General features: G+C 43.0%; 2 protein-coding genes across 3 annotated transcripts; one reads left to right on the plus strand and one right to left on the minus strand.

Annotated features, from left to right (window-relative positions):
* The first annotated feature begins 1,662 nt into the window (after positions 1 to 1,662).
* Positions 1,663 to 15,638, plus strand: TMEM185A (transmembrane protein 185A). Of its 2 annotated transcripts, none has more exons than XM_068411830.1 (8): positions 1,663 to 1,819; positions 4,677 to 4,853; positions 6,275 to 6,482; positions 9,139 to 9,222; positions 10,159 to 10,335; positions 10,690 to 10,813; positions 12,124 to 14,614; positions 15,282 to 15,638. In XM_068411830.1, exons 1-7 carry the CDS (start codon positions 1,782 to 1,784, stop codon positions 12,366 to 12,368), a joined length of 1,053 nt encoding a protein of 350 aa, XP_068267931.1. In that variant the 5' UTR covers positions 1,663 to 1,781; the 3' UTR covers positions 12,369 to 14,614; positions 15,282 to 15,638. The 2 variants fall into 2 exon arrangements, with proteins under 2 accessions (XP_068267931.1, XP_068267932.1); XM_068411831.1 differs by lacking the exon at positions 1,663 to 1,819 and adding an exon at positions 2,173 to 2,380.
* On the minus strand, positions 13,457 to 20,672 carry LOC137669637 (protein EOLA1-like). The gene is made up of 4 exons (XM_068411833.1): positions 20,512 to 20,672; positions 19,653 to 19,936; positions 18,031 to 18,244; positions 13,457 to 17,643 (listed from the first exon to the last, which is right to left on the minus strand). Exons 2-4 carry the CDS (start codon positions 19,903 to 19,905, stop codon positions 17,454 to 17,456), a joined length of 657 nt encoding a protein of 218 aa, XP_068267934.1. The 5' UTR covers positions 19,906 to 19,936; positions 20,512 to 20,672; the 3' UTR covers positions 13,457 to 17,453.
* Between the last annotated feature and the right edge of the window lie 4,085 nt (positions 20,673 to 24,757).

Raw genomic sequence — 24,757 nt, forward strand, 5'->3', positions numbered from 1 at the left:
TTCAGGAGAAAAAGCAAATAAAGCAAGTGGAGGTTTTCTCAGCTGTGGCACCTGCAGGTTGGGTCTGACAGCAAAGAGCTGTTTTCTTTCTGTCCAGTTACCTCCTCTTTTTTTTTTTTTTTAGCTTAGTCTCTGTCATGTTTTCTGTAACTAGGGATTTCTTTCATAGTTCTTTGTTCCTTGTAGGAACTATTTTGCTGCCTGGGCAGTCAGCCAAGCATTGTAACTGCAGAAGAAATCTTCCTTGATTTACTCCTACAGACCTTCATGAATATTCTTAGAAATGGCATGCTGCTTTATTAGACTTCTGAATTATTAACAGTTCTCAAGTTAAGATAACTCCTTGTTAACATTTTGACTTTGTTTTATGATTGTATCTGGCTGAGGATAATGCTTATAGGTACTGTCTTGTCTAGTAACTTCTGTATGCGTTGCAGTAGATGTATTTTATCTTGGATAAATACACTATGCATAGTTGTTCTCTTTTCCAAACTAGTAAGGCTCAGCTTTTGAAAAAGCAGAATGAAAAACAAGGTTCTAGTTTCCAGGGTTTTAAGCTGGGTAATTCTTTGGTTCCTTAGAAGCTTGTGCACTGCCCTGCCACAGGTCCTATCATATGGGCACTTTTCATCGTACCAGTCTCTGGGCACTGCCTAGCCTTCATCCTTTTCTTCTCTTTCCTTCCATTATGTTTTCATGCTTCTCTTTCATCCTGATTTCTTACCAATCTCGTCACACACCCTCCCCACTGCCATTACTTGTACTGGCACATCCTTGCTTTCTTGTAGCTTTTGATATACCCTTGCCGTGTCAGTTGAATATATTGTGCAGAAAGCTCCTGGTATGGAAGTCTGTCAGCTATTTGTGCTGTTGCCGATGGAGTTAAAATTCTATCTACAATTTGCCAGTGAGTACCTCCAGACGAATCATATCTTTGAGTAGATTGTATTAGCTAATGAATACTGTCAAGGGCTAAAAGTAGCTACGGCATTTAATAAATCACATTGCACGTAAGCCTGGCTTCTTAGCTGGTATAAATTACCAGCCCTGTTAGCACTGGATGAAGACTTAGACCATTTACTTTTCAGTCCATTTTTCATCTTTCTGCAGAAGCTAGAGCTTAAGATATGATTGAATTTTTCTTTTATTAGCATTTCACTTGCAATGTAATCTTGATTAGTGAGGAGCTATGGGGATTTTCAGTTCAGAAAGAGTCGTCATATAATCTGCCCCCGACCACTGCGGGAGCTCCCCGCTCCCGGCCCGGCCCTCCTCAGGCGCCGCTCCCAGGAGGCGGCTTCAGCGGGAAGAGGACCGGGCCGTCCCCTCCCTTCTCCCGGTGGGGAACGGCCTGCCAGCCACCCCCGGGCCTCGGGCAGGGCCCCACAGATGGCCTGCTCCTTCGGGTGTGCGGCCTGTGGGTGAGCATAAGGGCTGGCGAGCGAGCGGCGGGGCGACGGCCGGGCCACCACCTCCCCGCCCCCGTCAAAGCCCAGCCCATCTGCGGGCAGAGCCGCCGTCTTGCGTAGGGCGCACGCGCGAGGTGTCACAGGGCGCACGCGCAGTGCTCGCCCATGAAGCCCGGTAGAGAGGGCTGCTCGTTTCACGGCAGAGGAACGCCGCCGGGCGGCGCGCATGCGCAGAGCGGCCGGGCTGCCCGGTTCCGGAGGGGGCGGAGCGGCGTCGAGGCCAGGCCAGGCCAGGCCAGGCCAGGCTCCGGTGGCGGCGGCCGCGCCATGCGTGCTTGGTAGAGTGCGGCGGGGGCGGACGGTCGAGCCGCAATGAACCTGCGCGGCCTGTTCCAGGATTTCAACCCCAGGTGAGGGCGGCCTGGCGCATAACGGGCGGCCTCGGGCTGTGCCGCCTCGCCAGGGGCCGTTCGGCGCGGCGCTGCCGGTCCGCACGGTGGCGGAGCGGCACCTGGCCCGGTCCCGGCGGCGCCGTGTCCCGGCGTAGCGCTGGCTGCTGGACGGAGGCCCCGCTCCCCCACACCGGTAGCGGGACGCCTCGGAAGCGGTGGCGCGGTGGGGGCCCGAGCTGCTACCGGGACGAGGCGGAGCCGGCGGCGAGGGGCGCGGGGGGAAGCGCCGCCGGGCCCGGCCCCGCTGCCCCGCCCCGCGCCCGGCAGAGCGGCTCCGCAGGGGCTCTCGGCGCGGCCGTGCAGCGCGGCGGGGCGGCAACCGGCTCCGGGAGCTCCCTGGGGAGCGGCGCCGGCCCGGCCTGGAGCAGCGCTGGTGTGTGGTCCCTGAGCGCTGCAGCGGCGCTCGGCCTCCGGAGGCTGTTCCGCGCGGCACGGGGAAGTGCTCCGGGACGGGCGGCTCGGCGGCGTTTCGAACAGGCTGTTCCGGAGCGGTTTCCGTGCCGAGGGCCGTGGGTGTCGGTACGTGCTCTCCTCGGCCCGTTCTCGATCGGGGTGGCTGCAAGCGCGGGCAGCTGCCCTTTGCTTTTCAGGCCAAATTCCAGTCATCTTTTTTGTTTCATTAAGTAACTTCCTCAAATTATTCCAAGTCTCGTTCCGATGTTTGAATTTTTCAACTTGATGGTTTGGGGTGTAAAGCTTTATACTGGAAAGCAGAGTTGCCTTACACTCTAACACAGGCATTTAGCGTATGGTAAGGGCTCATTTTTTGCAGGTGTGGAGGCACCGTCCTTAACAATCCTGGTCTAGCTGTGGAGAATTGCTGATGGTAATTTTTAATTCTGGGCTCTCTTACAATTAACAAGATGATAGTTGCTAGAACTTGGGCTTCTGCTGTCTTGCCAAGCAAGTATGGATCCATGTAACTTTTAAAGAAGCTGAGAGAATGAGTTGAATTTTACTGGCTTTGCTGTTACCGGATGTTTTAAGACCATAGAATAAAGGCCAGCAAGTAACTTGTGCAGGGTGGCATGAAATACTGAGAGTCCTGGAAAAAATCTTGCTTGTGAAAGAGGCCTTACATGGTTGCAATTACAGAAAGCTGTGTTCAATTGGTTGTTTAGACAAACGGAAGGGTAACCAATGCTTCAGGAAAGGCATTGTTGCAAAGAGGTTGAAATAAACAATTTAAATATGTGTGGTTGGAAGTAATGCCAAAGTAGGAACAGAAGTTTTGTTATTGCTAAGCGATGCTTGCAGTTTCTTTGGATGCCATCTAAATGATGAAAGAGCAAGCTGAATGTTACACTTGTGCAGATAACTTAATCTTGAATGTTTTGATGTTTACTGAAATGCTCAGGGAGCACTGGTATTTTACTACACGGCATTTTACTTCTGTATGTACTGAGGAGCCAGGGAAAGCACAAATTACACAAATATTGAATGCTGGAAAAGTATGAATAGCCTGAGGAGCTGAGGGATCTCTTTGTTGCTGTGAAGAGTGACTGTTGTTTTATATCATCCTGTCCTGAGGTAGTTCCATCAAGTATGTGTGGAGATGCTCACAGAATAAAACTGCTTTTTCTTATTAAGGTGGAGCTGAGACCTTTCTGAATAGAGACAAAGCAGCTTGATATCTAAACGAGGCAATGCTGATCTAATGAGTGTTTTATTATTTGAGGAAAGTGGGTAGTTTGAGTTGTGCTGTTGGAGTAAGGGTAGTATCCCTGACTACTGCTGCTTTACTCTGTACCAAGTATTTACTCCCTTCCTTAGGTTATTCGTGTTTTAAAAGACATATAATCAGTTCTCAGAAGTGGTGTTGAAGCCTAATGACACGTTCTATGAAGCAGTCTCTGATCCTCTGATGAATGAGGGGGTGACTTTTTCCCTCCTTGCAGTGTGAGGAAACCATGTCCTATGTAATTATTTTGTATGATTTTGGGTGGTATAAGCAATTGCTGTGCCACTGCTCTCAAGTATTCCCAATACATTTATTCCTTCATAGGTTCACTAGTTTATCAGATAGATCAATATAACTATTTTAAACTTGTAAGCACCATCCTCAGTATTCCAGTTAGAAACTTCACTCTGTTATAGGGCTCTGAGCAACCTGGTCTAGTGGAAGGTGTCCCTGCCCATGGCAGGGGGGCTGGAATGAGATGATCTTTAAGGTCCCTTCCAACCCAAACCATTCTATGATTCTATAGTTAGTAACTTTGTTAAAAGTTTAACCTGTTGTTTGTTTGTTTGTTTTTTTTCCTATAATGTTGCTTTTTTTTAACTGAATGTAAAAATAAAAAAAAAAGTATCTGGAGTCTGGCTTATTACAATATGTAATAGTTTTTAATCTTTAGTTAAAAATAGTGTGGATAAAATTACATAAATTCTGTCACTTAATTTTGAACATCAAAAATCTCATTTGATTTTTATGAAGGAACACTTTTTATAAAAACACTTATTGAAGGCTCAGAAATATACCAGTTATAATACAACTCCTGACTGGATCCTTGTGGGAGGGAACTATTTATAGATGTCCATTCATTAAGTTTGTCATGCAAGAATGCTTTTGATGTGTTCCCTTGAAGCCAGGGTTTTATAAGTGGAAGAGATGACATATGCTATATTTATGATTAAATTCTTGACTCTTCAGAACTGTTTTGATTCTTTTCAAAGAAGTTTGACACACGTTTTCTGCTAGGAAGTATCCTGATTAAATTTCAGCTATGACTGATTTTCTTGTTCTCCTCTAAGTTGATTTTAAGTTGCCTGCCTTAATTTCTTACTTTGTTTTTTTTTTTTTTTGTTCATTTAATAGCAAATTTCTGATTTATGCCTGCCTGCTGCTTTTTTCTGTGTTGCTCTCTCTACGTCTGGATGACAAAATTCAATGGAGTTACTGGGCCGTATTTGCTCCCATATGGCTGTGGAAGTTAATGGTGATCGTCGGTGCCTCCGTGGGAACAGGAGTATGGGCTCGAAACCCACAGTATCGGTAAGTTGAGGATCCTTCTTTTGCAAAACAGAGGGAACATCATGTGTTTTCCATACTGAATCAAATTCATAAATAGGTTTTTTTAACAACATCTGATATAGCATCCAGAAGGTTTGTTTTCAACATCTTTAAAATAATGATCACCACTTACAGTGTTTGCAAACGGCTTTATGTAGCTATGGATGTCTTAATCTTAGTTACAGCAGTTTATCCCAAGCTTCAGCGATATTGTCTTTGGGAAGCTAAAACTTCTCATGGAGGGACTTTTTGTACTTCTCTGTTAGAACGTTGGGAATTCTTTGCTTTAGTATAAGCCATATAGAAATATGTATTTTCATATGCACTAGGAATATCCTATATTTAATTGGATTAGTTTCTAAATGTGTTTCCTGAAATGTGCAGATCAGCCTGAAGAATGTTGATCCCCCCCGCCTTGGTGTGCATATAACCTCAGTGAACATATGGATGAATATTCAGGAGTTCTTGGAATATGCAGTGAGCAGTTTTATAAGAAATATTCAAGCAGTTTAATACACTAAGGCAAATGTGTAACGCTTTCAAAGAAGGATGTTTGTGGGAATCAATTGTATAAATTCCTCTTTGTTTTTGTCCAAGTTAACATTGATATTTTAGTAGTCAGTCTAGGGTAAAATAACTTTCAGACCTTTAAATACATCAGCATTTTCTTTTTCAGTAATCCAAGTAGGATGTCAATTTGAACTGGGGGGACTGAATTTGCTAGGGGACAAGAGAAACTGCCTTAAAGGAATTGCAGTAAATTCAGTCCTTTTTTCTATCTGTGGTGAATATGAAATGAAGAATTGTGTGCACAGGTCTCATTCTGATACACTATATTGTGTGGTTCAGGCCTTGTTTGCCCCTTCTAATAATGGTTCCACTTGTGTAGGAAAAAGTGGAGTGTCTCTGTGGGCACTGTTGTTTTACAGGCATGTTACTTTTTAGTACTAGATAATACTCTGTTGCAATATGCTGGTTTCGTGACTAAAGAAATTCTGGGGAAAGATGTTGAGTCAACGAAAGCTGGTGCAGGAATCAAACAGATCATCTTAGACTGAGCTAATTTCCTAACATCCTGCATGATAACTTAAGTGTTTACGTAATAGCAGAGAAATCCTATTTCATCTGCACAGCTATGGAATCCTTAGAAAATCTGCAAGGTGTAAAAATCCCACTGCCCTCTTTGAGTAAAATACTTTAAATGTGCAGCTTTATGGGCAAGAAATGCTGTTATCAGGAGTGTAGCTTAATAGTGGCTATTTGGGCATAATGTGTACATTTATTAAAAACAAGGGTTAGTATCTGAAACTGAACAATTGTAAACAAAGTGTCTTGGCATGTTTGCAGGATGGTGTGCTTTCTTCTTGACAAGTGAACTGAATGCTTGCTTATCTTCTCTTTAGAGCAGAAGGAGAAACCTGTGTGGAGTTTAAAGCCATGTTAATTGCAGTAGGCATCCACCTGCTACTGCTGATGTTTGAAGTTCTGGTGTGTGACAGGATTGAAAGAGGAACCCATTTCTGGCTTCTGGTCTTCATGCCATTATTCTTTGTATCTCCAGTGTCAGTTGCAGCTTGTGTGTGGGGATTCCGACATGACAGGTCTCTGGAGGTAAGGCTTCAGCTGGTATGTGTAAAATTTGTGGCAATGCAAGACTCTATCAATTTGGTTCCAGTTCATCTCTCAGTAAAGCATGATATGGATGACTGCATTAGCTGAGTTAATTGCTTGCCCTGACCTGCTAGAGTGAAAAATGAGGATTGGGAATAATACAATTTTTTTTCTAATCTTTTCTAGTTCTTTCAGCTACCAAATTGCAGCATGTTTTAAACCTGCCTTTTAATTATTGTGTGTTAAAAGAGCTCACCACAAGCTCTGCAATATGGACTAATGCTAGACACTTGAACAGGAATTACTGAAGAAAATTCCACTCACAGTAAGCGCTGTCCTGAGGCAGAATTGAACTTCCAGAGCCCTAGATAATCAGGGTTGAAAATTTGTTACTATCCCAATCTGCGTGCTTAATCTTTAATTTGGGAATGCGGATGGTAGGCATAAAACAGTAGGGTTTTATTTTCTGTCTCTATCTTCTTTCTTCTCTAACTCACTACTTTTGGTTTTGGAATAACTTTGCAAAGATTCTCAAGATCTAGCTGCAGTTGTGACATTTTGCAATAAATTTAGAGTTCTTATTGAATTGATTTTTTTTTTTTTAAGATTTTTTTTTTTTGCTATATCCTCAAACTACCCCATAACAATTAAAAATCTGATTTTTAGATGAGGTTCAGCTTTTTCAGGTTTTTTAATTTCAAGGGAATATTTCTCTAACATTAGCATAAGCCAAGTTTCTCTCTAGAGAGAGATGCATTTGTTGGTAAGTGATTGTTAGGATGGCTGGTAAACTGATACCTTAAATTGTTGATTTTAAAATATTGCAAGTAGAATTTCACTTTGCAGAGTTCTACTCACAGTTAACCATTCCCAAAAGTCAAATTTGTGTAAAGTACTTGCCTTCTACTGGATGATGCTTGATTACCCATTGATTTACAAATGACTGCACAGCTGCTAAGTACTGGCAGAAAAAAAAGGAATCCCCTCACCCCTAAAAGGCAACAGCTGTCTCAAAGAAATAAGTTATGCAGTTGAACTGTCAACTCATTTTTGTACTATTTTGTCATCTTTACTTAGTGCTGTTCTACTTTCTCTTCTTTTTACTCTGGGAAAATGTCATTATTTCCTTTTCATTTGCTAAAAACATAAGAGGGGGCTGTCTTTAATCCAGGGTATTAATTTTTGGCATGAGTAATCAAAGTAGTTGTTAATGCATTATTATTTTCATAATTATTTAATCTGAAATGATATTGTCTGCTTGTTCCTGTTCTGAAACTGATTAGGTGATCAGTAAGTACATCAAGGGGTTTGGTCTGTATATCATGGCGGGCTCAGAAAAAGCTTTCTTTTATGTGTTACGCTATTTTTACAGTCAATAAAGCACCATTTATTTAAGGCATATTGAATTCATGGAACTGGGAGCCTAGCTACTCCAAATATACATGCACTTGCCATATAGAGCTCAAAATGTTAACTTGATTCTAAAAATTATTTATAGCAATTGATCCTCTGATGTTTTTCTATTTGCTCCTGTAGTTTTCAGGTTGCTTGGTCTTATGCTTGAGGGTGGGGTTTTTTGGTGGTTTATGCTTTTGAGAAAGCCAGTGGTACAAACTTACTTTAAATCTAGTTTTCCAGTCTTTTCAAAGTAACCTGTACTTCAGCAGTGGAGACTTCAGTGCAGTCTCTGAAGTAGGCAAGTGCCAGCTGCCTGTTGGATTTCTGACTCCCTGCACTGGGAATTTCAAAGGCATTTACCCAAGAGATCATAGTACAACATCATCTGTGTTAGTGAAAAGTAGCATGTAGTGTCTGCCTTCTGATAAATAGTACGTTCAAAGATGCCTTACATCCCTACATGTCTTCATTAAAATGGAAAATGCTTCTGGCTTATACGCAAGAGCTTCAGTTAGTCTTTTCACAGAATAATTCTCTGTTTGATCTTTGAAATTCCTGCCCATGTAGGGTTGCCCATAAAGTTAAGAAACAGAATCTTGCAAAGTCTGATGGTGTTTTCCTGTTTCACTTTGTTCAAGCTAGACACAAACTAGTGTCTTCAGTGTCATTTAAAATATCTCTCAATTATGCAGTAAATGATGGAATGTGGCTGTCATCTTCCCCTATTCTCTGTACTTCTTTTTCCCCCCAGACAGAGCTGGGACTTTTAAACTGGACTGTTGATAGTTAAACCCATGGAACTTTCATGTTTACATTACTACAACTACTAAACAATATCTTTCAAGATAAATTTTGCTGATTTTGAACTGAAGGACTTTTTACTACTTGTTAATTTAATTCTAGCAGTATTTCTTATCTGAAGAAAATAGCTGAAGTTGTTCTCCAATGCTTTGCTTTTTTGTCTGATTAGTTTGGGTTTTCTTATTTCTCTAATTACTCTAGTAAGTGTGGCAGGTAGTGCTTTTATTGTGTTTTTTTGAAAGGTCTTTCCTCAGGAGACAGCTGCCTATGCAGTTACTCTGTTGGGATCACAGCCTCCCAGTTTTGCAGATGCTTAGTACTATCTCATGTAAATGCAATGACATTACGTATTGCAGTGATAAGCATGGAGTCAGAAAAGTCCTTTGACGGATTCCTTGGTTATCCTGGAAATAGCTTCATCATGCTAAGAGTTAACTAATGTATTTCCTTTTTCTAGCTGGAAATCTTGTGTTCAGTCAATATTCTACAGTTCATATTTATCGCACTCAGACTCGACGAGATCATCAGATGGCCGTGGCTTGTACGTAACAAGTGTTTTCTTCTCCTTGTTTAAATGCTGAATTTCATAAAGATATTTACTAGGGGGAACAGTTAGTGTGTGATCAGAGTCCATGATCACATTTTTGTTTGCTTAACAATCCTTCACTAAAGCTCTGGCATTTCATTCAGTGGTCATGGGAAACAGAGGCTGTTCTTTGGGCATTTCATCCTTTGGGGGAGAGGGAGAGTGCCATCAACTGCAATTAATCTCTTATCAGTTGTTGAAAGAGAAATCCGAACCGAAAGTTTACAGTGGGAATACTAAACTAGCCGTGAAAATGACTGGGGATGTGTTGGTAAATGTGGTGTGGTAAATAACTAGTTTTATTTGTTGCATTACCATGCATGTAAGTCCACTTACTGTGCAAGTGGTCACTGCCAAAACTGCTGATCTCCTGTCCCAAGTGCTCGTAGAATACAAAAGCGCTGTTTCTGTGTCTGGGTTTTTGTAAATTACCACGAAACTGGTAATCTGGCATGATTATGACTGTCCTTTCTATTTTCCAAAATACTAGGAAAAGGATCTAATTGAGAAACTGTTTCAAGTAAGCTGTCCAGTGTAGAAAATAGTTGCTAAAATCAATTCAAGTACTGTTTGAGCCCACATAAAATCACAGAAGCCTTATTAGAGTTGAACTACATTGACTGCATTTGCAATTGTTTCAGCTCTTTGGGGTTTCCAGAGCTGACTGAGGAACCCCAAAAAGCTGATATGGCTCAAAACAGTGCACGGGATTTGTGAAGCTTTTCTATTAGATGACATTAGTTAAAGAGCCTTGGACTTAAATTTCTTTTTCTTGTTTAGACTTAATATGTAGACTTGCTTTAGTTAACAAACCCACACCTGAACCAAATCAAACCAATAAAAATATGTCACTGTTGGGGGGGAAAAGCAGTTAATTTCTTTTTCTTGCAGGTGGTTTGTGTTCCCCTGTGGATCTTGATGTCCTTTCTGTGTCTAGTAGTGCTCTATTACATTGTATGGTCTGTTCTATTCTTGCGCTCTATGGATGTGATTGCTGAGCAGAGGAGGACACACATAACAATGGCTGTCAGCTGGATGACAATTGTAGTTCCACTGCTCACATTTGAGGTAGGCAAAAGCATAATGAGTTCTATGTGTCTTGCGCTTTTTTCAGTGAGTGATGATTGTTGCTGTGTCTCTCTGTGAACTTACTACAATGAGAACACTGCTTTTTGTTTTGGAATAAAATATTAACAGCAAATATGGAAGAAAAAGAAGAATTCTATGTTTCTTCAAAGTTTTGAGAGTAAAATATGCATCTCCTTGGAACTGTAACTACCTGTTTCTGTGGAGGCCCTTTTTCTTCCCAGATGGGTGAAGTTAAAAGATCTGAGATCAGCATATGTTTTAAGCACCTTGAAAGTGGGTATTGCTATTGAACTGACATTGTATCTTTTTTTTTTTTTTTTTTTTGCCATTTAGATCTTACTAGTACACAGACTGGATGGGCATAATTCTTTTTCTTTTATACCCATATTTGTTCCTCTCTGGCTTTCCCTAATAACTTTAATGGCAACCACATTTGGACAAAAAGGAGGAAATCACTGTAAGTATTTAAAAATCATGGAAACAGCTTGAAACTCCGGGCTTAAATGTATTTCATTAAGATTCGTATTCTCAAAAAGGGCTTTTTTGTGTATGTTCTCTCATAAAAGAACTCATATGTGTCTTTTACTAAAATCACCTGAAAACAATAGTAAGTTTTCAGTGTTTATAGTGTCTTTTGCTTTTATTTCTTATTCCTATAAGAGCATAACTTCTGCTTGGACTCAACCTGAAATCCCAATGGGATTTTAATTTTTATCCTTCCTTGTTTCCATGAGTTTCATTCTCATGGGATGTGACTGGATCTTTTTTTTTTTTAAATGCATGCCCTTGATAAGTTATGGAAAGCCACACATCCATCTTCTGTAGGGTTAGTAAATATGTATGTAAATTTTGAAAAAAAAAAAAGACTGTATTTACCTGAAGTGAGCCTCAGAAGACTTGCATGAAAATCCACCTTTAATGTGCTAAGTGAAATACAGCAGTTGGCCATGAAGTATAATCTCTGCAAAAAGCTGGGTTGTATGGGATCTTCCCTGGCAAATGCTCAACACCTTGTTTCGTTCAGTGTGAAAGGTGTGACGTGGGCAGGCTGTTCCTTTAACATTGACCTTTGGTGTTGGTTAATAGGGGAGGACCATTTGCTGAATTACAAGTGCTGCTTACTTAAATGCTCTCTTTCTGAGTCTTTGCATATAGGAAAGTACATGACAAGCACAGAATGCGTATTGTTTTCTAATCTAGTGCAGGTAATGCCAGGGATGAGATACTCCTGTCATGACATGACATGTGGCTAACAACAAAAGTAGTTGAAGAATACTGAATACATACATTGACTTTGTATGCCTATGCTGTCACATTCCCTCTGGTATTGTAACCTATATGTATCAAACAGAAGTTGGCATGAATGTCTTGCCACGTGGCACTGATTGCTTTGATTGAGATGCAAAGTCTTTTGTGTTCTTCTCTGTGTACTGATGTGACCTGACACTGCTTAACATGTGAAATGAAATGGATTCTTGCTGTGGTAGTATAGCTGTAACTTATACATGTGGATCTACACACACAGACATGTGTGTGGAGATGTGCAGAGGCATGCAAATGCATGTATATATTCTGTGGGTATATAATCTGAACAGTAATCTTATTATATGATAGGTGTAAGTAACATTGAGAAGCAGCACTAACAGATTTTTTTATTGTTCGTGTGCAAACATGCAGGAGAATTTAAAACGAAATTACATAGTCTGCCTACTTAATTAAGTTTTCATTCTGTTCTGCAGTAATGTGAAATGGTTTTTTTGTTTTTAGGGTGGTTTGGAATTCGCAAAGACTTTTGCCAGTTCCTGCTTGAAATTTTCCCATTCCTACGGGAATATGGCAATATTTCTTACGATCTTCATCATGAAGATAATGAGGAAACAGAAGAAACACCACTGCCCGAACCACCAAAAATCGCACCCATGTTTCGAAAAAAGACTGGAGTGGTCATTACACAGAGTCCTGGAAAATATGTGATTCCGCCTCCCAAGTTAAACATTGATATGCCAGATTAAGATGACAGCAGCGTATTAAACTGGAACTGGGAATCAGCAGACAAATGTCTTGTCCCAATTACTCATCTCATGCCTTGTCCCAATTACTTTAAAATAGGTATTGCTGAGTCAGTGGCTTGGATTACACAAATCGGAGATCTTGAAGAGAATTGGAGAGCTTTTCCAGAGATATGGGGTGGTCTAATTTGCAAACCTTCCTAACGGGTTGGTTGCACACTTGCCTGTATAGTATTTATATGAACATTTGAGCAGTGTAATATATTGTTTAAAAGTCTTGTCCTGTACAGTATAAGTATTATCTAAAAGTATTTTTTTAAAACCCTGTATGAAATGCCTATGCTATTCCAGGTGTCTTTTAGGTCCTAAATACACACTTGATTTCCATGTCTGTTTTAAATGCTTTGGGCATGTCTTAGTATAGTACCTCTTCTACTTCTCTGTTCAACCACAATCATTATCTTAATGACAGAGGCACAGGAGTGTTGCATTTCTCAGGCAAGACTGGAAAGCTTTTTTGGGGGAAATAGAATGTATAGAATGTATAGCAACTTACATGATGTTTTTGAGCTAGTTATGTAAATTTTCATGTTAGTATTGCAACTTTTGCACTGGCTTGGGAGTTCAGTGTTGCTTGTGTTGCTTTTCCAGTTTCACCTTTTAATTCTTCTGGAGCAGCATGTACACTGCTCTCCCATTAGACTGGCTGTTGAATAAGTGTTCCCTCTGGAATTGTGTGTGCAGTCTGTACCAGAAACATTAGTGGTAGGTTTTACAGCTGCTGATTAGCTGGTAGAAGTATCATGACTTGGTCTTCATTACCAACTTTGTGTTGGTGTAAATGATTAAACTTTTCAAGATAGGAACTCATTGGTGTTGGTATAGCTTTTTCTTGTTTCAAGAAAAAGCTCCTTTGACAGATTCTCTTGGACTTCCATGTGCTTTAGAGAAATTTAGTCTTTGAAACCTGTACTCCAGTAGCTTGTAACAACCCATGTTGGATACTCCCCCATCCTTGCAGCTGCTCTTTGTGCCCAATAACCCTTCCCCAGCCAAGAAAGGGAATTGGGAAAAGGAGGAAGACTCATGGGTTGAAATTGAAACAGATTTATTAAAATAAGAAAACCAGTATCAATACTAATGCTCATACAAAAGACACAAAGTTATATTTAGCCCATATATTGGTGGTAAGACCCTCCAGGGATAGCAACCATTGAGAAGAGAGAAGAAAGAAGAGTAAAAGAGCAAAGACCATCCCCAGCAAACTTTCTGCTTTATAGTGAACATGACATTTATGGTATAGAATACACCTGTGGGCCAGCCTGTGTCAGCTGTCCTGGCTTTCCCTCCTCATAGCTTTAACACTTGGCTAATGGCCTTGATCACCATGGGAATCTGCATACCATAGGTGGCCACAAACTAAACCAAAATGTAACAGAAAGTTGATTCTATGATTTTATCCCAGCAAAACCAGGACAGAGTCAAAAAAAACAATCTGTAAAGGAAAAGCAAGACGTGGTATTTAACACTTGCTGCTGCTGTTTCATGTTGCTAGGAAATGGACGCTGCGCTGTGGTGTCACAGAAGGACAGCATGGGTGCCATAGCGATGGCTGAGAGTTCTCCCTTGGGATTCTCACTCAGCTGGTCACTTCCTTTCAGCTGGCCGTCTGGCAGGAAGTCTGGCCGCTAAGGTAGATGGCTTCAACTGAAAAACTTACTCAACCTGAGAAAAAAGAATTTAAAATGGCGCTTTCCTCATGGGAAACTCCATGGGATTCTGTTCTGGACAAGGGAGTTGATTTGTTGGGCTCAACTTCTCTCAGTCCAATATGTGACATGAGAGTAGCTAGTCACGCTCCCTTTGGGCCTCCGATAGATAAATGGTATATACAAATTTTGACTAAGCAACCCTGGTCACGAAGAGAGTGTCCGAATTCATCTGAGGAGAGTTCTAGCAAAGGCAATGTCTCTACATGCCTCAGCTTTCTGAAGAAGCTCTGGGACGTTGTCGAAAGCCATCAGTTTAAGTCCATTTGGTGGGGGGACAACGGAAAGTGTGTAGTGATTCGTGAAGAACTGTTTGAAGAGGAAGTACTAGCAAGGAGAGGGCATCTGAGAATTTTTGAAATCGAGAGCATGAGAAGCTTTGCTCATCACCTTCATCTGTACGGATTCGCCACAAAGCTGCGGGATTTCCCAAAATCAGGCTCACGCAATGACTTGCTAGCAGAAGAAACAGCAAGGAAGGTATGTTGGATCCTCTACATGCAAACTAGCTCTCAGAATACTCTAGTGGGGCACATTTCTGTTCCAATGAAATAAGCCTTTACTACATAGGAGATGGGGATGGGAGTAAACGTTCTGATTATTTGCTTCTCGGCTTGTGTTCAGGAGATTTTGAGGTAACATTTCTGAGGAGTAGAAATGCTGATAAAATAGATGTAGGTTATTTTCCATTACTCTGAACACAAAATGAAAAGAGATTCTCATCATATCGGGATTTTTTTTTTTTTGGCATTTGCTCTGTGTCTTGCTGTACCAGCTGTGCAGTTTTCTTGTAGTGTTTGCTGAAGGCTGGAAAGTACGTGTCAGCATCACAGAGTTACCTACATGTTCATTCCATGCTAAAGTTGCTGAAAAGTCATGACATTTGGGTTTCTAAATCAGTTTGTATGCTTTTGAAAATCCTATACTTCTCTGCTACCAAGCAGCAGAAACACAAGGCTTGGTTACTGCTTAACAGGACTGTATCGCACTGTTTTATTCAGCCTAAACTTCAGGTTTAAGAACACCCCTGATAGTCCTTTTTGACATCCACGTTTCTCTTTTGCAGTTAAAATTATTAGTTTTCATATCTGTGTGGTTTCCAGTTGCAAGGCGGTGGCAACTAACTCTTTTCCTTTGCATTTTTTAGTTTCACTTCTACTACAACCCAAATTTTAGAACACATTTTCCGTATAAGCTAATGAAGTACAAGCAAAGCTTTGCTCCAAAAGTCGAACACCAGCAAGACCTTCGCCAGACACTGATTTGGATGCACGCTGACGGAAAAGAAAAGCAGATGTGGAGCTGGTGGGGGAAACCAGTTCCGAGGAGGAGAGCGGCACATTCACAGCAGGTGCAGGGGAGAACACGCACACCTCTGCTCCCAGGAAGGCCGCACCTGCCAAGCGATGTGCCAAGGCAGCTGCCCGAGTCAGCTATCCATAAGTTGCATAGTCCAAGGGAATAGTCTCCCACTTGTTATAATAAACTCTCTGAATAAAAAGCTTCTGCCAGTTGTCCTGTCCTGTTTTTATATCCATGCCTGTGCCTGGCCTTGGGCCTCGCTCTAGAAAGTCAAAACCATTTTCATTGTAATACAGGGTGTCAATGTTGAAAAACTCTCCACGTACCAAATTTAGCACATAACACACCATGTGCAGAAACATGGTCCAGCAACTCTCTGCCTCTGTTTGAGAAGCGCCTAGGACTGGCCTTGTGTCAGATTATTTCTTTCTCAATGATCCCACAAATGGAAGGTTAGGAGCAGGCTGTGAGATAGATGTCATATTAATGATGGCAGCCGACTTTCAAGCACCATTTTTCTCAAGGGTCCTACAGACTTTCTTCCTCATAGAACCAGAGCTGCATGTATCATAGAACATGGTCGGATTTACTCAGGTTTTAAATTGGCCACAATACATCAACCATCAACCAATACATAGGCTGAGGTGCTTATTGCCACCTTTGCCTCAGTCTTAGTAGTAAGACAAGTTGTTCTCTGGGTATGCAGTCCCCTGAGCTGGAGGACAGGGATGGGGAGCAGAATGAAGCCCCTGTAATCCAAGGGGAAATGGTTAGCGACCTGCTATGCCACTGAAGACACACACTAGTCTATAGGGCTGGATAGGATCCACCCAAGCATACTGAAGGAGCTGGTGGAAGTGCTCACCAAGCCACTTTCCATCATTTATCAGCAGTGCTGGCTAACTGGGGAGGTCCCAAGTGACTGGAAATTAGCAATATGACACCCATCTACAAGAAGGGCCGGAAGGAAGATCCAGGAAACTACAGGCCTGTCAGTCTGACCTCGGTGCCAGGGCAGATTATGGAGCAAATAGTCTTGAGTGCCATCACGCGGCACATACAGGACAACCAGGCGATCAGGCCCAATCAGCATGGGTTTATGAAAGGCAGGTCCTGCTTGACTAACCTGATCTCCTCCTATGACAAGGTGACTTGCTTAGTGGATGAGGGAAAGGCTGTGGATGTTGTCTACCTAGACTTTACTTAGTAAAGCCTTTGACACAGTCTCCTACAGCATTCTCCTGGAGAAACTGACTGATCATGGCTTGGATGGGCATAAGCTTCGCTGGGTGAAAAACGGACTGGATGTCCGGGCCCAAAAAGTTGTGGTGAATGGAGTTAAATCCAGTTGGTGGCCGGTCACGAGTGTTCCCCAGGGCTCAGTATGGGGGCCAGTTCTGTTTAATATCTTTATCAATAATCTGGATGAGGGGATCAAGTGCACCCTCAGTAAGTTCACAGATGACACCAAGTTGGGCGGGAGTGTTGATCTGCTTGAGGGTAGGAAGGCTCTGCAGAGGGACCTGGGCCAGCTGGATCGATGGGCTGAGGCCAATTGTATGAGGTTCAACAAGGCCAAGTGTTGGGTCCTGCACTTGGCTCACAACAACTCCATGCAATGCTACAGGCCTGGGGAAAAGTGGCTGGAAAGCTGCCTGGAGGAAAAGGACCTGGGGGTGTTGGTCGATAGCTGGCTGAATACGAGCCAGCAGTGTGCCCAGGTGGCCAAGAAGGCCAACAGCATCCTGGCTTGTATTAGAAATAGTGTGGCCAGCAGGACTAAGGCAGAGATCATCCCCCTGTGCTTGGCACTGGGGAGGCCACACCCCAAATACTGTTTTCAGTTTTGGGCCCCTCACTACAAGACAGACATCGAGGTGATGGAGCGAGTCCAAAGAAGGGCAACGAAGCTGGTGAAGGGTCTAGAGCACAAGTGTGATGAGGAGCGGCTGAGGGAACTGGAGGTGTTTAGCCTGGAGAAAAGGAGGCTGAGGGGAGACCTTGTCGCTGTATACAACTACCTGAAAGGAGGTTGTAGCGAGGTGGGGGTCTGTCTCTTCTCCCAGGTAACAAGTGACAGGACGAGAGGAAGTGGCCTCAAGTTGTGCAAGGGGAGGTTTAGATTGGATATCAGGAAAAATTTCTTCCTTGAAAGGGTTGTCAAGCACTGGAAGAGGCTGCCCAGCGAAGTGGTGGAGTCACCATCCCTGGAGGGATTTAAAAGACAAGTAGATGTGGTGCTGAGGGACATGGTTTAGTGGTGGACTTGGCAGTGCTCGGTTAACGGTTGGACTTGATGATCTTAAAGGTCCTTTCCAACCAAAACCATTCTATGATTCTATGAACCATGTCTTTAAAAAAAAATGCATTTACTTAGGAAAAAAATCTAGTAAACCATTAATAATTTCCAGTAATACCCATAAAAAACACATCTTGTTTCTTTCGCCTCAAAAGAGCAGTTCTTCAAATGTATTTGCTATTTCAATCACTTTTGGATGGGAATCCTAAACAACTCACTGGCATTCAAGATGCTGACTTGTGAATTACAAGTGTGCATTTAGGCAGGAAAAAGAATAGCGAGGAGCAACACCTACGCTGCTGAAGGGATCAGTTCTTCGGGGATGTCCACCTGCCACACACCTCTTCTCCCTCTGGCAGGTATCGGTTCCAGGAGCCATCTGGCATTTGAAACAACAGTCAAGTATTTCTCTTCCAGGTTACTGAGGACAGCTTTGTTTTCCAGCTCCAGAACCTTTTCAGGAGGCAAGTTTTCTGGATACAGTGATGTCTCTCCAATGTCAATTAATCCTGTATTGTACAATTAAAATAGAAAATTAGTTGGCTGTTTGACCTGCTAGAGAAAAGTTTTCCAAAAGTAAACCTCACAGAGGACATACAAAGCCAATTTGTTCCCAGAACACAGCGTGAAGCACGAACAACTCAACCTGGTGTCGTTCCCTGCAGAAAATGGTCTATGTGACTGAACTTAGGTCAGTGTAGAACAGGTGAAGCATGCAGGTGTGATATTCACAACTCAGTGACACAGAATTCTGTTAAAAGAAGCCTGCATCTAAGCAGACGCTACCAAAACTCCTGAGCTACATTTGGCCTTGAAATAGCCACATTAAAAATAAAACTCTCTCTGCTCCTATCAGGACACTATTAACATTTTAAAATCACTAAACTATATGGAAATTCCTGCTCTCTGGAACCCTTTTCATGTCACAAAAGGGAATTTCTATATTGCTTAATTATTAAAAATGTTAAAATAAAGAAGCCTGGATACATGCTCCACAACTTAGTGTGCAATTTATGTCAAGGTTACAAATTTGCATATTATGTAGTACCTAACAATTTCCAGCACTGTAGAACTGCAACAATTTTTTGGTGTATGTGATTGATAGAAGTAAGTTGTTGTGCAGGAATAGCTAAAACTATTCAAATAAGAATGCAAGACAGATGGTGTAACACAAGGTACCTACAAGAAAAGAGCACAAAATGAGTTCTGGATAAAAGCTTTGTAAGCATACAGAGCAGCAACATACATTGTATTTCAGCACAATAGAAAAAACACCACTCCATCCTAACTGTGTTGCAGAAACAAACTTCTTCACCGCCCAAACAACAAGAGCAATGGAGCACTTGTAGAAGTGAAGCTGGATTTATTGATGCAATACTGTAACATGACATGCAAAGCATTTCAGTGTCATGACTTCACTTGACTACGAGTACTGTAAAATGGTTTCAGCAAGAGTTCCTAAGCTCACCAGGCAAAAAGCGTGGAACTGACATTTATTACCATGCAACAAAGTAACATGCAACCCACCTTATACTATCTTGCTGCTCCAGGAGTTAGCACAAACCAATTCAATTTCTTATCCGGACTTTAGAGTTGTAGCCTGAAGTTTTTAGTAGAGTATGTGTATTTTAAAAACTGAGGCCTGACTGAAATTCTTTATCCTAAAGCTCAAAGATACTTCGCATTTCCAACACAATGAAAAAGAATAAATTTTATTTAGAAGTTCCCTCACAGACCTCAGCTTACAGTGAGAAGGAATCAAAATAACCCCCAGGCACAGCTCAGGCACCACTCCTTCAAAGGAAGTGTTAAAGCACTGTTAAAATGGGTGTAACCGGGTAAAGCAGACGTGTATTTGCCTGAAGCAAGTTAAGGCATAGAAAGCTTACTTGAAAAATATAATCTAGAGTTGCTCACCTGCAATAACTCCTCTGCCAAATTTTTCCCCTTTAGCCAACAAATCTTGCACTTGTGCTGGTGTCATACCAAACCTATCCAAAAGGATGGCTCTCCATGTTTCATCTTGCCAGTCCTGAACAGAGATATGAACCGCAATGGTGCAGTTCTTGTAGCCCGCTAGCAAAGGACGCCAGCGAGTCTCCACTGTTTTGACTTGGTTTAATAGTAATCCTGCATAGGGCTGTCGGAAGGAAAGGCACCCCAATCTCATCGCTTCCCTTGCCTCAGAGCCCCGGTAGTTCCTACAGACAGACAGACAGACAGACACGCTGAGATGAGTCTTTACCCACGGGCCTGTGGCTGCGACAAACAGACCCGCGCCAGCAGCTGCCCCCGAGACCAGGGCGCTGCGCTCCAGCGAGCTGCGCGCTGCCCGCCCGGGGCGACCGGCCACCCCGCGGGGGGGCCCCGCTTTGCCAGCGCCGCCCGCCCGCCGCGCTCCGGGCACAGCACAGGCCGCCCTGGGCTGGCGCTGTCCGAACAGCCGCCTCAGCGCCGCCACGGACCGCCCCGGCCTCGGGGGGCCGCGGCAGCGGCGGGCTGGAGCCCCACGACCGGAGCCATTGCCGCCGCGGCCGGGAGCTCAAGGGGCTCCACGGCGCTGCCCGGCCCGGCCCCGCAGGCCGCGCTCGGGAAGCCGCTGCTGCCGGGGCCGGAAGGAGTTTAAAGGCCGCTCCTCAGCGCGTAGCCCGGGGCCGGCCCCAGAGGGATGCCATCCTCCGCGGGCACCGCCGCCGGCAGGGCCCGCGTCCCGCTCCCTCCCACGGCGAGCGCTCCGCCGCCTCACAGCCATGGAGGCCCCGGGGCCGCCTCTTACCTGGCGCCGCCAGCTCCCCACCCTTCATCCCCTCCGCTCCGCTCTCACGGGGCCGGCGGGCCGCGCTGCCGCCTCGCTCGGTGCCGCGGGGGGAAGGTGGGTGACGGGCGGCGGCTGGGCGGAAGGCGGCGGCGGGTGGCCCCGGTGCTGCTGCTGTTGGTGGGCGGTGTCCCCGCGGTGGCGGGGGGCGGGTTCCCGCGCTGCGCCTCTGCCGCGGCCCGTCTCGTGTGGCGGCGGCCGGCGGCCTCGTTCCGCGTCCGGCTGCGCTGGCAGGGAGCGAGGCCGGCCCCGGGGCCCGGGGATGCCTCTGTCGCTGTGCTTTGTTGGTCACCCCGCGGCGAGGGCGGCTGTCTGCCCCCCGCCAGCTTCCCGCTGGGCAGCGAGGGCGGCGGTTCAGGCCTGGCAAAGGCTTTCCCGAGCAGCGCGGCGTCCAGGGTGTGTCTGGGTGGGTGCTGAGGGGAGGAGGGAGCCGCGGTGTCCCCTGGCTGCGCCGCAGGAGCCTCCGCTTACGGGAGTGCCTGTGGGCCTTGGCCCTGGGGATGAGCTTTCTGCCGGTGCTCACCATCAAAGCCCCTGGAAGTAAAATAGCAGCATCAACTCTCTGGAGCGTCCATCCCCGCTGCAGCGAGGCCCTTGTGCCCACAGCTGGAGGGTGTGCTGAGGGCCTCGCGTCTCCAGAAGTGACTAAAAGCCATTTGGCACATAAACACTCTGTGGTCTCTGCCCTCCCTGCTTTCTTTGGCCAATACCTCATTTTGGAGAGAATTTCCCAAAGTGCTTTCACTCCACCCTGTCCCTTGAGGTGAATCTCATTTGTGTACCGTTGCCACCTGAAATGTATGTTTTGCCTTTCTAACACAACAATTTTGAATAACAAAGTTGTTATTTGACAACAGAGGTTTTATTTGTGCTGGTCTTGTGATCCCTGGTAGGCCATCCTTGGCAATGGGGAGCAATATGTGAAGGCCAAGTGAACACAATAAGATCAGCAAGTTGAACAGTTGAGATCCTGCCTGATTGTCTGCAGGTGTAGAAGATCAAAAATGCAGCTGCATCTGTGTGCAAATAGAAATCACAGGAGAGTCATCTTTCCTGTAGAGCTACCCCCTTCTGTCAGTTGAGGGTTATAACTATGAGAAGTATTTGGAGAGGTTTTCCATGCATGCAGCATCATAGAGAAAGCAAGCAGGGAGGAGAGAACATTCACAAAAAGGAATGAGTTTGTAGTAGAAGTAAGGAATAGAGGCAAGAGAACAAAGGAGGACAGCTGGGAGAGATGGAAAAGAAAAATGAGTCCTATTTACAGAGGGGAAAGAGAGCTATCACCAACATCAAATCCTGATTTTGAATACTGGTTTCAGTGACTCTATTAGAATTTTGCCTGTGCTCTACTGAACCACACTTTTCAGCCATGAGAAATCTCAAAATTATTTTAACCATTGCAGGAGCTCAGAGGTGGAAAGAGAAAAGTGATCTGCCAGAATTCCACTGAAAGAGGGATGGGCTGTTCCTTTCTTTAAGAAAAGCGGAGGAACTTTGTACAGCAAAAGGTAAGAATAAAGAGATTTATTTTTTTTTTTGTCCGGGTGTATGACTTTGTGAATAACAGGTATTTATAGGTAAAACTTTGCCTGTAACCTCAATATTCTGTAACTGCACTGGACAGCATGGCTAGATGATTCTTTTCTGATGATAAGCACTTCAGATAGCTTTTGATAGCTGTTTTTGGTGTACACTTCAAGTATACCTTCAGTGAATGTTGCGTATTCTAAAGTGTTTTACGGCTGATAGACTTTAACCGTTGAGACCTATTTTTTCTTAGTACCATTTTCTGAAATTCCTACTGTTCTCATTATCCTTTTTCCCCCTGGATATTTCCAGTATCTTCTTCAAAATGTTCCAGGTGGAGTCTTTCCAGTCCTTTATATAATGCCATAATAACAAGAGAAAGTAATAGATGATGTGAATTCAGGTCATTGTAGTTTTTACAGGGTGGTTATTTTAAATGTTCTTTGGCTTTAAGCTATTTCCATCTTACTAGATGTGCATGGTTAGTTGAAGAACCTGTTGAATTGGTTTAGAGTTGCAAATATGTAAGGAGCTTTCAGGCTTTTTTTGGTATTTGCTTTTGGTATTTTTCCTCTGCATAATTACAGTTCATGTGCGGGTTGCTTATTTTGGGAAAAATATAGGCCAAAATTTTTTCATGTTGTGTAAGTAAGTGTTAGCTTTGTTTTATACTCTTGTAACTTATAGCATGATTTATAACATGTGTTTCATCACATAAATAAAATACATATTTCTTGATTTAAGCAAAAATCTCCAAGGTACTTAAAATCTCAAGTCTGTTGGTTCTAAATAAAACGTAAATAGCACAAGACTTGTGTTCTACTACCAAAGGTGAATAAATAGCGTTGAAAATCTCCCATCAGAAACCTAGCTTACTTGGTTTGTAGAGACATTGTCCAATACATTGTGACATTCACTGGAAGACTTAAGAATTATTTATAGCAGCACCTAAATGAAGCCCTGAAATTATCAAAGTTTGTGTATGTGTTCAGCGTTTTGCGTGATGAGCGGTAAAGTGACTTTAGTAGGTTTTCCTCAGGATCCAAGATAATGATTTGAAGTGTACAGCAGTGAATATGAAAAAGAAAATTCATTCTCATCTTAGCAGATGATCACTTTATGCTCGACATCTTAAATGCATTAATTGTTTTTTGGTCACTGTGGCTTTCATATGCTAACACCAATCCCAAATTATCTAATCTTGGCACAGCACCTCACGTGACGATAATCTCAACAACAGGAAATTCTGCAAGTTTGGTCTGTACTTCTGTAAAGTATGCTTCATTTCAGGGTCTCTAAATTAGCTTTCCTTAGAGCGTCCCTAAGTTTAATTTTGATAGAATAAAGACTGCATAATTCCAATTACAGAATGTGTTACTGCTTTCTGTGGAGCTAAAACAACGCTAAAACAATGCCTAGTACATCATTTATAAGGACTCAAGTCTGATCTCATCTAGATAAGCAAGCATTGCTGTGTTTCTTGTCGAATTCACTTAGTAGCTGATTTTACGTGATTCAGTACACAGCAATAGGTGCTGGGATATCTTGGGTCAAAATCAGGTCAAGGTACTTGATCAGATACAGTTTGTTTCAGAAGTGGGTAAAGATACAGTGCAGTACGTTCTGGGATACTGGAGGTCAAAACTGAAATTTCAGCTGTAATAACCTGTGAAATATAATACAGTTATTTGTATTGAGTGGTCACTATTTAATAATCGACATTCACGAGAAGCTGGGATATGTTACATATGAACATCCATTGCATTTTCCTGCATTTTAGAACATCAAACAACATGAAGTATGATGCTGTGATTCCGTATTCTTTTGGCAGCAATTCCATCTTAAGGATCTCTACCAGCCTTCTACATTTTACTCCCTTTCCCCTAATTTTACTCTGTCTCTTATTCTTATATTGCAGTTTATGAAGCTTCAGTACATGCTGGAAAACCAGCTTCATATTATTCTTATAGCCAAATAAAGAACTTCTAGTTTTTGGATGAACTAACGTACTGACATTTTACCACGCTGTGCTATATTTCTTTGTATATATTGTGAGAAATGATGGCTGTCTTAAGTGTTTTAGTAAACGTATCTCCAGTTTCTTTAGATGATTCCCTTATTTCCAGATTTGTTGCAACACTGTGTTTTCTGAACCATTCTCTGAAAATGTGAATCTGTAGCTCCCTCCTCTTTTTTTACACACACCTCACACCCCCTGTGAGTAGAGTACATTTCTGGTTTGTAACACATCACTGACGTAACTCTCCTTGTCAAAAGTTTTGTCATTATAAATAATCAGTAGTCATAGCTTGTTGGTTGCTTATAGCAGTGTTTTCCTGTGCCTGAGAAATATTTTAATGAGGTTTCTTGGTGGTAAAAATGCAGTTGTCTTTCAGAGTGCTATTTAAGAGTAAAATGCACATGTACTGCATGTTCTCTTATGCAGGTTGCAGTACAGTTTCATAACAGCGTGTGCCTCTATGAGAGATCTGATATAAGAACAGATACACTGTTCTTTTTTGAAATATCCAATGTGAAAGCATAAGGTAGAGAGTGAGCATTAGCCTCTACTGTTTATTTGCAGTCAAACATACTACCTTTTGTAATGGTATGTTGTAGTAACTGTATAGTGGTAGGTAGTAGCTAATATACTAGGAGTTTTTTCTGGTTTAATGAA

Source organism: Nyctibius grandis, chromosome 13, assembly GCF_013368605.1.
Source record: "Nyctibius grandis isolate bNycGra1 chromosome 13, bNycGra1.pri, whole genome shotgun sequence".
NCBI lineage: Eukaryota > Metazoa > Chordata > Aves > Nyctibiiformes > Nyctibiidae > Nyctibius > Nyctibius grandis.